The sequence below is a fragment of the Asparagus officinalis genome, chromosome 4 (assembly GCF_001876935.1).
Source record: "Asparagus officinalis chromosome 4, Aspof.V1, whole genome shotgun sequence".
NCBI lineage: Eukaryota > Viridiplantae > Streptophyta > Magnoliopsida > Asparagales > Asparagaceae > Asparagus > Asparagus officinalis.
This window is the reverse complement of record NC_033797.1, coordinates 20,511,963-20,525,302: the sequence shown is the minus strand read 5'-3', so window position 1 is coordinate 20,525,302 and position 13,340 is coordinate 20,511,963. Positions and strand designations below refer to the sequence as shown.

The following is a 13,340-nucleotide window of genomic DNA, read 5'->3' as shown; positions in this document are numbered from 1 at the left end:
ACCCATGCAGCATGGCAAATAAATAAATATATACATGATTGATTTGAATTTATTTTCGCTCATAAAATGTAATAGAATTTGATCCGGAGGAACAAGTAGTAGCCATGGAACATAGCAAGGTAAACTACTTGGTTGATTTAAATTTATTTTCAGCTGTTAAGTATAGCACGGTACTCGGATTTGATTGTGTTGATTGGATTGAAGTTTTTGGCTATATGGACAACATATTTCTTGTGTGTACGGACGAGCTTGAATGGTCTGTGGAGGTTAATATCTTGTTGTCTAATGACCGACTATGCCTTATACTGTGTGATGAACATCTATCCAAGAACTTTATCGTCAGAGCTACACAGGATGGTTTACAATAAAGCCATAAGTCAGGTGATTATATTTAAAAGATTGGGAGACGAGAAGTTCATTTATCTTAGAGTTTCATACTCGATTAAACACCCATATTACTAGTATCTTAGTTGAGGATGAGTGCCTAGAATTCTGAATTACTGCATAAGCATAATTTCAGGAAATATCTGGTTATTGTCTTGGGAACTGCAGAAATATGAATATTAGGATAGATGCATCGTATGCAGAGGTGCGTGAGCTCAATTTATTGAGAAAAGGTGGAGTTGTCTAAGATGTACTTATGTCGTTTTACATGCAATGAAGAGCTCATAAAGTCCCATTAAGTAGGTTCATGACAGTGAGGGAAGAGCTAATTGAGTTGGAGAAGTCATCTGGAAGAACTTCTATGAGGTTAAGTGTTAATGAGGCCCCGACCATGCAGCTGGGGCAAGACATGATTTTTTTTATTATGAAATCCTTTTATTTTGTTGCTATTACAAGTAATAGCTACTTTTTTAGAAGATGTTTTTTGTTGATTGTTAACTTGGAAGACATTTCCATGTGGCTCTTCATTAGTCATGTAATTGATTAGTCTTGGTAAGTAGTAGTACTTACTCCTTAGTCACAAAAAGTTGCCACTTACATTAATAACCATTCTTCATTCACGGTAGAGGCCATATATTTTCTTGCATTCAATAATTCCCAATTTCATATGGATTGAGTGAGCCTGTGGACTAACTTAATTCTGATCCAGTTTCATCTGGATATCCATTCAGGAATTAGCTCTGAATTACCAATTTACAAGTCATCTTTGAACAAAGTGCGTTCTCAACTGTGTCACCTTTTTCTCGTGCAGCTCAACCAACAATTTCTGAAACATGTCCAAGTTTATATGCGTGAATAAAGATCATACCGCCTGTCCTCAGCTTCTCAATCTCGTGAAAATTGCTGAACATATACATGAGAGGGTCTAGGTCTGTTTTGTGAACCTTGGCCTTGTTGAGATTATAGAGTGGTTAACCGAGAAGGTGCAAGTTTTCCCTTTCTTCTCATGAATCATCAATAAGAGTAAAGTGTACTAGGGTACTAAGGAGTTGTTAGTGGTCTATGTTCCTTGAAGGGGAGCTTATGCAGATGCCTTCATCATTGAGTCAAACTCGTAGTCTACATAAAGAAAATAATATCAGACAACTGAAGGCATAAAAATTCCGGTGTACCTGTGATAGGATATCAGTAGCTATTTCTCAATTGAGCCCTGGGTTATGTACTTAGTAGGTGACTAGAGGGGGTAAAGACGTGTCGCTCGTGGTTGTGTGTGTTTGTGTGTATGGGTGGGGGTGGTGGGAGCTTTTGTGAGAGAGGGATGGGAGGATGTGAGCCAGAAAGAGGGAAACAAGCGAGACCGAAAGAGGGAGGAGGAAGGGAGGTGAAATTTGTGAAGTTTGGGAGGGATAGGTGAGAATTACACATTGTATAATGGAGGGAGGTGAAAACCGTGCGTAGAGAGTAAGATGAAATCGTTAGGAGGAAAGGATCGAAAATTTTGACTGTTGGGAGGGATAGGTGAGAATTATGCATTGTATAAGGGATGAGGGAGGCGAAACTTGTGAGTAGGGAGTAAGGTGAAATCTTTAGAAGGAATGGATTGAAAATTGTGTGTGTTGGAGGTAGGTAAGGAGGGAGAGCGAAAATTGTGTAGTAAAATAATGGAACCTTGTTAGTAGTAGAACAGATCGACGAAGCATGATAATATATGGTGAGCTAAATGCTGCGAGTTGATATTCTTAGGCTTAAGGTAAACAAATCTTCAGGGTTTTAACATCTGATTTCTAGGGTAGGTGCTACCAGTGTACTGGGCATATGGTTGCCTAAGCCAATGAACAGGAATTCCAAATAAGAGCGGGTTGAGAAACCAAACAATATTTGAAAATAGATCTAGGAGCCCGACCAGAATTCAGAAAAAGAATTCCTGGACAGTTAATTCTCAAATAAATATTAATATTTCATGGTTAGTAACTCTATAATGTAAAAAGTTCAAATAGAAAAAATTAAAAGAACTCCATGTGGGATTATGATTAATTATGTATTAGGATCATAATATTCTTAAAATAAAGTCAAGACAATATTGTAAAAAAAAAAAACCTTTTCTGTAAAGTTAGGACAAATGTAATGCAGTAGTACTGTGTGCTCTTTGGTTAGTACTTGTCTCAAAAATAAGCTCGCACAAAAATTGGTCTTAGCATTTTATTTCACTGAACTTTGCTCCTACTATACAGGACCTTAACTGTTACCGTGCATGTATGATTCCACTATCTGTAACTCTTCTCACTTTTTCTGAACTGGGGTACCTAGGTGCCATATAAAAATGTACTTGCTGAGCCTGCACAGTGTTTTGGAGTGGATTCCACTAATGCATGTCTGTAGCTGTTTGTTTGTGTTATTTGGTCTAATGTTTCCTTGTATGTGACACCTGCATGTGCATGCGACGTGCATGCCCATGTGTGCAAGTGCAAACTGATTAAAGTCATATCATGTTCGACATATGCAATTCAAGAGAAAGTAGAAGCACATAATATGTGAAATATTATTTGTTGATAGTAATAAAAAAAGATTAGGGTGTAAGGTCAGTTAAATTGGAAATGAGGCGTCAACATAGAGAACATGTATGGGCTCTACTCTTTTATTTGACAGTGTCCCAAACTGAGTAATATCCTTACTTGTTATGTCTAACACATGCTAGTGCTTGCAAGTTGGTTTGATACACACAACCTAGCAGCTACAATGAATGAAGTGGTTTTTTGACGTAGTATCATCATGCAAAGTTTCAAGAGATCAAAGTCCAAACCTCATCATTTGATGAATAAGCATATGTTTATTTATCCCGTTTATCTTACTTTTCCAAGAATGCCTTGTTTAGAAGGTCTTTTCATGCGACCAAAAGGTTGATATACTATTCACTCACAATATATCAGTTTAAGTTTTAGTAAAAATACTTTCACGATACAGGCCCATTTTTTTTTTATGGATCTTCATAATTAGTAAAGTTCATTGCACAAACTGATGTCAGATTGTCCCAACTTTCTGCAGATGGCAGTCTGCATGTGCATTGTGCATTTGATAGTTAGATTATCGACCAGTAACACTGGGAGTCTATCAATATCATTGGTTGAGAAGATTTCTGCTATCTCGAATAAGGTATGCATCGGTATGAATCATTCTGTGCACGTTCCACATGCAACTTGTAATGTTCTTTCTCAACGAATTTTGAATTTTTTATCTAGTTATTACAGTTCGACAAACGGTTTCTGATATTTGCATCTGTTCTTTTTCTTTCTTTCTGTTTATGGTTTCTTTTCTATTCAGCTAAGCAAACATCCTGCATTTGCAGCCCTTATAGCACAGTATTCATCTTATGGTTACAGGTGCGAACTCTACCTTGACATTTAAATGTAAAACTCTCACTGTTTTTTTTTGTTTTTTTTATTTTTAACATGTTAAAGAAAGCTAGAGAGTTTCTACCTGTAATTTTCTTACTGGTTTTATTCTTGAAATAAGAAATAGCTTGAGTAGCGGATGAGCTGCCAAATCTATACAGTGCATTATTAATTGCCTTGCACAATCTTAAACTATCTTGTATTGATACAGCTTATAACTCGGATGCTTATTGTATAAATGTTAATTCTCTCTGTTATTCTTATATTATGTTGTTGTGGTTGTATTATAATGCATCCCATTGACTCTAGGCTGTATTTTCTCCATTTTCATTTTACGTTACCTCTATATCTGCAGTGAGAGCAAGCAGCTCACCCATCTTATATTAAATGACCTCTACTACCATATGCAAGGAGAGCTAGAAGGTCGGCACATCAGTCTGGGTCCGTTTCAAGAGCTGTCACATTTTTTATTGGAATCAGAAACCTTTCAGTGTAAAGTATGCGAGTATAATGAGGATGGATGGCTACCTGCCAATGCTGTTAGTATGTTTGACACTACTCAAGTATGCTCAGAACTTGGATTGCAGTTATGGGAGCACTCAGGTTGGAAGGCATCAATAGAGGTTGCTGACAGAATGTTGCTACATATGCACGAAGCAAATCTTGTTATGTCTCTTTCTGTTTCTAAGTATTCTGCTTTACAATCTCTGGTAGCCATCATATCCATGCAGAACGGAAAGGTAACTTTTGGAACTCATATTTACTACTTCTGAAACCCTTTCAGAAATCAAGCCTTGTCTCTGTTCTTGTCCTCTTGATTCATTTATATTTATATCTCATTATCTTTACAGGTATCAAAAATATTTGACACTGAGATATCCAGGACATTTATTGAGCCGTGCATTAGATTCACGTGTGAACGCCTGCAGGAAACAGAAGATTCACTAATTCCAGCTCTAAGCCCCCCAGAGATTGTGCTGAAAGTTCTTGCTGGTCAAGCAGAATTATTGCTGTCTCTCTCCAAAATCTTATTTAGGCAGAATTCAGAAAGGCGGAAGAAATACTTGCCTCTTTCTTTGCTTATAATAAAAACCTCAGGCTTAGGCATTAGGTTCCTTTCTGATATCCGGCCGCTAACTGAAGTCCTTAAGAAAACGATGAAATTCCTTTTCATATTGCTGTTGACATCAATGGAATTCATTTACCTTAAGGCACATGGAGAAAATACATCAGTTGTAGAAATTGATCAGGTTGCTGAGGCGTCTCTCACAAGTATTGCTCTTTTACCTATGCTGTGCAAGTATATTGAGCACACTGAGTTCTTTGATCTTTCAGTGGCGTCAATAGATTTAATGTTGAAGGGTTTTCTGGGCTCTAACACTTCATTGCCAATTCTAGAGAGTCATCTTCAGTTGCAGCATATCATTCAAAGGATTCAGCAGAAAAATGCTGCATTTTCTATTCGCATAACCTTGAATTTCCTGTTAACCTTGGCACAAACCAAAACTGGTGCTCAAATGCTTTATGTTGGAAACATATTTTCAGCACTAAAGGTGTTGCTCAGTTACTCACTGGGTGATAACTCTTTCACAAATGCTTCCAACAGAAGTGATGTTTCAGTCGTTATCAACAGTGATGAAATCCCCATGCAATTGTGGGTACTTTGTTTAGCAATAATCACATCTATGATCCATTCGTTGGGTGATGATCCCTCTTGTACTGACATTTTGGACAGGGCCATTCACTACTTCTTTTATGAGAAAGCTTATGTTGTGTCACACTATCTTTCTGTGCCAAGTTCTCCATCTGATGATGACAGCAAGAAGAGAACTCAAAATCAGAGTACAGGGACATCCCTAACATCTCTGAAACTAACCGAGCAGTTTCTTGAGCTTGTGTGTGTTCTTGCAGGGCATCAGTCCTCATGGAGCAAGGGTATGAAAGAAATTGACTCCGAACTTAGAGAGACATGCATTCATCTTTTAGCCTTCATAAGCAAGGGAATTCAACGCATTGGAGATTCATCAAATAAGGCTATGCTTCTTTTCTGCCCACCAACATTAAAAGAAGAGATCAAACTTAATGAAAGACCATCGTTTTCTGGCAGCAAACAGGGATGGTTCAGACTTTGTGCAATTGGACTACCAGGGAAAATTAAAGCTTCCGGTGTTTCAAGCAAGGATATAGCCCTGGTAACTAAATATCAGGCCAATGGGAATGATCTGGTCCACCAAACTCATTTTTCTGATACAGTATCCGTACAGATATATAGAATTGCTTTTCTTCTTCTGAAATTTCTTTGCATGCAAGCTAAAGCTGCAGCACAGAGGGCGGAGGAGTTAGAGTTGTTAGATCTTGCATATTTTCCTGAGCTCCCAATGCCTGAGATTATGCATGGATTACAGGTAAGACTTCATCAGGGTATTCCTTCTGCTTATTAGACTAGAAATATTCATAATGAAGTCATTACAAAAACCTTTATAAAACTTGGTTTCATAGCCAGCTAAAGATTACCAGAACGGATAGTTCTGATAGACAATCTGTTCAACATGAACAGAAATTCTACTGTTGGATAATATGATGATTCAAAACTGCAAGCATATTGGCCAGATACTCTCAAGATGGCAAAAAAATGTGTTAACCCTTTAATACTTTAGAAAAAAGGTGTAGTTCTTGTCAGTGGTTTGAATGCATGTGTAACTGGTATATACCCTCCAATTTGCAGGACCAAGTAATTGCTATCGTAGTTGAAGTGTGCGAATCCCACAGACAAAAGTCCATGCAGGCTGAAACAGAAAGTTTGTGCCTCATGCTACTACAAATATTGGAGAAATCATTGTATTTGGAGCTGTGTGTCTCACAATCATGTGGGATCCGCCCAGTTTTGGGCCGCATTGAAGACTTTTCCAAGGAGATCAAGCTACTGATGCAAGGTACATGCTCCCTGCTTTCAATTGTCACCTTATGATGTCTTCTTCTTCAGTGCTAGTTAAGTTGCTATTTTAGTTGAGCAACTCAGATGTCACATTATCTTATTATTATTTTTTCCTACTTTGGTGCCTATGTTTTTTGCAGTGACAGAACAACATTCAAATTTTAAAGAATCATTGAGGTCACTGTATAAGATTATTTCACTGGTGTACCCTGGATTAGCGAGAAGTGGCAATCCTATGAAATGTTAAATGTATATTTCTGAGATCGGTTTTATTTTCATGTAGCAATTGTTAATCAATAGTCTACACTCGCACCCATGTACATGTAAAGATTGGATCAGGGAGAAACATGACAAATCTCAAGGTGAAAGCATTATTAAATCATTTTGGAATGTATTTAAGGCTTGAAGCTTACATGTTGATATGTTACTGCTATCTCTGTCGCCTGTATAGTTCGTCGTGAACTCATCTGAGGCCTCGATATCCTGTTAAAAGCCCTTGCTGGATTTCTGTCTTAGCATTGATGAATCCCATGCTTAAGTCCTACTTAAAATTAAAATCCGCCATGCTGTCCATAGTTTTTACGTCTACTTTAAAAATATTGAACTGCCTGTTTAGGCTGCTGACAAAAGAATTTGTGTTGCATAGATCTTCATTTTGTTGGAAAGATCTCAATCTGTTGTAATAAAGCAAAATTCTGTGCCTATTTCGCATGTGTTTCTATTATGCTGTTGTAGTCTTTCATATTAACCATTCGAATGGCACATTTGTCCAGTTTTAGCACATCTGCTTATCTCCTAATCAAAGCATCTCCATATTTGAAGCTCTCTCTAGGCAATGTTCCTCTCAGGTTGCAGGCTGTTGATAGCTATTAGGGAACATCTATGAATCTTCGGCGTTGGTCGCCTTCTCCGCTTACTCCATTTCCTTTTTGCCTTTATTATTATTATTATTATTATTATTCATTATACAACTGCAACTTTCAACAACTGAAGCTTATTTTCCCTCACCACTGCCACTGAGTCCTGCGTTGACGCTTTTGACCGTTTTGAGTCCCGTTTTGAGTCCCGGCTTAGGTTTGCTTTGTGGTTGATCTTAACATTTCGGTAGGGATTATGCTATATGTGATTAATCTTCCAAAACTGTATTTGTAACTGGCATCATTCTTCATTGCAAGATCAAACCTATAGATCAAGTTTGTAATAAAAAATGTGCAAGAAATCTGTACCTTGGCACCACGTATACTGGATCAGTTGCCCACAGTTGCATCAAACGCGTATGAATTATCTTATAAGCTAAAATCTCCAAAGCTTGAAAATATGCATGGATGATCTCACATGACACGCAATCTCCCATCCTGTTCTCGTCCTAGTATCCTACTGAAAATTGAGGTTGCAAATTTAGTAAGATATGCTTTTCATAGTTCCAGGTTCAGCATGACTTGCAGAGGTTTATTATTGGACAAAGAGAGAATTGTTGCATGAAGGAGATTCGTGTTTATCGTATTATTAGTGGAGCTAGTCATAAACAGAAATCGATTAGAACGCTTACATTAAGGACACCAGTGATAGAGTGATATTCGTAATATACACCCCTTTCGAATTGATGTTTCATTACAAAAAATTGTATTGTGAAAAATAATTTACAGTTCAATTACTGTAACATCTTGACCATTTTCCTCAGAAATATGCATCAACTGGTAGCTTGCATGTATTAAGCTAGCGAGGAGACAAGAGTGAACAGTATAAAAGAATTAAACATTCACACATTCAACCTGTTAGAGCACAGAACGTCAAACTTGAGCAAATAGCAATTCCAGGCAGCAAACACATAAATCGTTTCAGTCGAGAGCCCACACCTGCAAATACATCGTAGACGCAACTAATTGCAGTACTATTCAGAAGAACAAGGTCTAAAAAAACTTTATGGCGACTACAAAGAATATTACCTGGATCTTTCCATCAGCTGAACCTGAGAAGAGCATTTCCCCATCAGAATCTGAAGCTAAAGTTGTAACTTTCGTGTTTGATCCATTGCCCACTTTGATCGAACCAACTCTCGTCAGCCTCTCCCTTAACCACACTTCAATTATCCCACATTTGGTTCCAGTAAACACAAAATCGCTGCTTACGGTCATGCAGTGGATGTCAATTCCTGTTGTGAAAGACCCTATCGCTGTTTTTGTTGACAATGAGAATGCCTAAAATGCATGGCAATAATAGCCAAAAAAAATCAGTATTTGGTAGTAACAAGAAGGTGTCTATCAGTTGCAATGATGTTATGTTCAGTGGTAGGAGGCCCGGAAAAAATTGAATCGTATATTGACGTGTTCATATTTGTATTCATGTAAAATCATAAAATTCGAGTTTAGATTCAAATGTTCTTCCTTCTTAAATTCTAGTTTAATTTCGAATGTTCTTTTTCAAATCTCCTCGAATATAAATATCCCTCCAAATATACCTTGCCAGCGGTTCCATCAACGGAGGATCCTCCGGCGTAAAGAACACCATCTTGAATTTGTAGTGCAAGAATGGTTTGTTTCCCCAGTAGCTTTCTTGTTCCTGAGTATAACATAGTTGATGTGCATTTGGACAAACCCACTTCCTGCAGATTCACACACTCTGTCAGTCATTGTATGGTAAAAAGTGGGAAGGCAAGTGAGAAGCCACAAATATTTGTTTATCATGAATGCTTGAACGCAAAGCTAACCAGGTCAAGTTCCAATATCTTTTTTTTTTAATATTACAAACACAAGTTATTTTCATTGTATATGTAGGTGATCAACATGTTAGAGTGATATGAACAGAATTGATGAACCTGGATACTGTAACTGGTGCACCCGCAATATAGGTTTCCTTCTTCCACTGCAAGGCATTTAACATTTTTGCCTAAATTTACATGCTTTGGGTTTCCACTCCCATTATAAACCTGCAAAATAGCTCTTCAGCTTAAAACATCTCGCATGTTTAAAAATATACTGAATGGCCTAGCGAACGTCACCTTAACTCCAGTTCCTTGTGAAGCGTAACACACAAGATCAGCAGTGGCGGTTAAGCACTGCACTGTCTCTTTCATATCATGAATCTGAACAATAAGAATTTCTTCTGGTGTGATCTCCCAGACCTGCAAGCAATGATGAGATATTTGGAAAAATGGTGATAAAACAATGACAGATAACTGAATAGAAAGCAAACAATATATATGTGCAGAAAGACAAGAATATACAATAAGAGAAAATTATGACAAGATGAATAAATAAATAAATAATGGTTGTGATGTTCTTCCATTTGCCAGTCCAAGTCTGAATAAATGAGAGTTATGTAAGCATCCATGGAAGTGAATCCTTAAAGAATGGTAATTTGGTATTTATCTTCTCCAGCATCCTATTTTGTGGACGAAACTAGACAGATACGTGATTTTTGGATATGTGTGTAACTGATAAATACTGTAACAAGATTAGGATACAGTTCAAATTTACAAAGCAAATATATGATTTTGACATATCAGATGTTAAATTCTCTTCCCGAAATCCTTCTCTAAGTTTTGTTGCTCTTTCAAGGAAGGAATGAATGAGTCTTAGGGGGAAAAACCATTCAGTTTATGGGGTTGTTCATTTATTGCTAAAATTGTTAGGATTTTGAAAAAGAAATGATTATCGCAAGAATAGATCTGAGGCTCTAGCCTGTTTTAGTCCTTTTAATATCTTCTCAGAAATACAAAATCATTACTCATGAAAAAAGATGTGCATGGACGGTTGTACACAATTATTTCTATAATTAGAAGTGAAATTATGCAATGCAACAAAATTTTTACGACTTTTTTTTTTGTATGTAACTTCCTATAAGCAGGAACAAGTTCCTAAAAATTTCCCAAATAAGAAAAATCAATGTCAAAAAAGAGTGAGTAGTGTATTAAAAAGTATCAAAGAATATCTTAGCAAAAAGCATGCATCCGAAAATTGTCGGAGGCAGTTTCATTGTTTTTGAACATGTTGCCCGTATCAGAAACAAGTTTTCCGTGACACAAGTGTACAACCTGTGTGTAGCGTCTAGTGACTACTATCTTGGAAGCAATGTGCAGGGTCCAGTAACTACTATCCTGTGAAACAATGTGATATTGTATCTATGTCAGGTGCATATATCAGCTGCAACTATTCTTTGTCGTCCTTCTTGTTCATGGCTATACCAGTGTACCATGGGTCATGTTTGTGCTCGTGTGTCTCTGATCTTACTTATTAGCTTATAAACTGCCTAAAATTTGGTCGCATACAAAAGATTTGATCAAATTACCTTGTACCAATGTAGATCGAACAAAATACCAGGTCTCACAAAATGCCCTAACGTGTATCTTTACATGCATTAAGCTACATATCAGAAACACTAGCCAATTGTAAGGTGGGGCCTGGCATTGTTTAAAATGTAAGAATTTATAAATCTCAGGGATAACTATTTCGCTCTTTCAACATCCACTGATTCAGAAGATTAAGAACATGGGCTGCAAGGGCTCAATTCTATGATTAAATAGGACAAACGATTAAGACTTGTGTGAGCCATTTTTGTTTCTGATGAACATATTGTGATTAAACAAGTATGTTGGATGGTTAACAAACAAGTTGAAGCTGGAGAAAAGAGGTACTCACTCGAATTGTTTTATCTAGTGAACTGCTATAAAGTTTGTTGCCTGAGGATGGAACATAAAGGCAAGTGACAGCCTTGGAATGTTCACGGATTTCCTGAACTGATCTCAAACCCCTCCTTCCAGCATCCCACACCTACACAAAAATACATAGAGGTTATTAACAGGAAACTCCTCTTTCTGAAACATATTCACCTCCTTCAAAGTCTATCTATCAAATTATATCTGTTAGTATTCCGCTAGTTAAAAATCCTATAATTACATGGGAAGTACAGCATATTATCTTAGTTCAAGTCTGTGCAAGGTACTGGTAAGGTGTGAAAATTTTACCTTGATAGTCCCATCCGAGTGGCTACTAAAAAGTCGACCTTTTGAATGAACCAAAGATAGGACCTCTCCGTTAGAAGTACAGTCTATGTCAAATAACTCAGTACAAGACCAAAACTCTGTCTGAAACATAAATGACTTAGCAACAGAAGGTATATCATTATAACCAAGAAATTCCATGTGTGTTATTCCACTCACTGCATCAACAGACGGCAAGTTCATAATTGCTTTCAATGTATCTGCAACTACTAATGAGCACCGTTTGAGCTTCCTCAAGGGCTTGTAGATACATTTTGCATACGTCCCGAGTTCTTTAAGTGCATCTGCAATCTTGTAAAGGACAACATTTAACTATACAGTCGATGAGAGACCACTTTGACAATAGATTTCAGCATATCTATTACCTGGGTCACTGATGAAGCTTTTCAAAGCCAAGGTTGCTAGAATCTTCTCCTCAAAGTTCCTAGATGAACAGAGAACCTCAATAAATTGATCCAGAAAGCATCGACTTGCAATCATTTTCACTCCAGTCTGAGGGAGACTGCTGAGCATATGTATGAGCCATGTAGCAGCAACAAGGCATGACTTCGCCATCCCCATTGACTTGCTCCTCAAGCATTCTTCTAAAGCTTTGAAGATTGCTCCGTGGTCATGATTACAAAGAACAAATGCTACTCTTTTCTCCCATTTACTCAGAGCTTTCTCTTCCTCTTCCTACAAAGATATCACTAAATGGTGAGAGTAGACTATAACTAAAAGAACAGGACAAAAGACTACAACAAAGAAAGAGCACAAAGAAGATCAAACCATTGTCTCTTCTGAAACGTTGTCTCCTTCTTGAGGTCCTTCTTCTTTAAATACAGTGCTGTACAGCTGATTAACCCCAGCAATCTTGAGCAACCATGCTTCAATCATAGGGTCTCCCAAGGGAGTTAACCTCCCAGTAAGAGAGCACAGTGTTTCTAGAGCTATAATCTGACAGACAGGAAAATCTTTTCGTTTGAGGGCTTCAATAATAGCATCTATAGCTTCTTCCCTGTAAATACTCATTTTTCGAGGTTCAACCTGCATTTTATGTTTGCTTAGATTAACTATGCTGAGATTAATAGATCAGAATTCTTATATTCTAACTAATATAGCCTTTATGAAGACATACCAGAAGATCAAGCTGAAGAAGAAGACTAGCAACTGCAGGTTGCTTCTCCATTGGAGCCATCTGAAGGTAGACGAGCAAACTGTGCATTGTACTAAATGCTCCTTCATCTTTAATCATCTGCAAAACTCGATTGCAGAATGTTCTCCTGAAGCAGAAAATAGAAAATGCTAAGGAAAAGCAACTTAAGACGAAAACAGAAATACATTTGCAATGAATTAGTAGGATAAATATGAATTGTTAGTGGACACAAGTTGGTGTGGCACTTTTTCAGAATAAATACGGCCAGCGGATCAGTTGCTGATCCATTTGGCCATCCTTGTCAAGTACAACACCTCTAACAGTAATTACAAATATGTAGACAGCCCCATAATGCTTTACATAACCTCATATGAAAAGCATAACTGGATCAGACTTATCATCTTATAGATCAATTTCATCCCAATCCCAGTTATCCATGCATGTAGAACTGTGGCTGAATTTTTCTGCAATGTCTTGAAAACCTATCGGACCACGAGT

At 37.4% G+C, this 13,340-nt stretch overlaps 2 protein-coding genes across 4 annotated transcripts in view; one reads left to right on the top strand and one right to left on the bottom strand.

Annotated features, from left to right (window-relative positions):
* The window catches only part of LOC109836876, a 65,464-nt gene extending 58,308 nt beyond the window's left edge, over positions 1 to 7,156 (top strand). For all 3 annotated transcript variants that reach the window (XM_020404917.1, XM_020404916.1, XM_020404915.1), the window contains exons 28-33: positions 3,427 to 3,534; positions 3,703 to 3,761; positions 4,129 to 4,513; positions 4,625 to 6,178; positions 6,499 to 6,706; positions 6,849 to 7,156. In XM_020404917.1, coding sequence (XP_020260506.1) covers positions 3,427 to 3,534; positions 3,703 to 3,761; positions 4,129 to 4,513; positions 4,625 to 6,178; positions 6,499 to 6,706; positions 6,849 to 6,955 — 2,421 coding nt within the window. In that variant the 3' untranslated portion in view covers positions 6,956 to 7,156. The remainder of the gene's footprint in view (positions 1 to 3,426; positions 3,535 to 3,702; positions 3,762 to 4,128; positions 4,514 to 4,624; positions 6,179 to 6,498; positions 6,707 to 6,848) is intronic.
* The window catches only part of LOC109836875 (putative E3 ubiquitin-protein ligase LIN-1), a 10,545-nt gene continuing 5,482 nt past the window's right edge, over positions 8,278 to 13,340 (bottom strand). The window contains 11 exon segments of the mRNA XM_020404914.1: positions 8,278 to 8,564; positions 8,655 to 8,906; positions 9,167 to 9,310; positions 9,524 to 9,634; positions 9,707 to 9,829; positions 11,346 to 11,477; positions 11,672 to 11,791; positions 11,867 to 11,991; positions 12,073 to 12,382; positions 12,476 to 12,733; positions 12,825 to 12,969. Of these exon segments, the coding sequence (XP_020260503.1) occupies positions 8,547 to 8,564; positions 8,655 to 8,906; positions 9,167 to 9,310; positions 9,524 to 9,634; positions 9,707 to 9,829; positions 11,346 to 11,477; positions 11,672 to 11,791; positions 11,867 to 11,991; positions 12,073 to 12,382; positions 12,476 to 12,733; positions 12,825 to 12,969 (1,738 nt within the window). The 3' untranslated portion in view covers positions 8,278 to 8,546.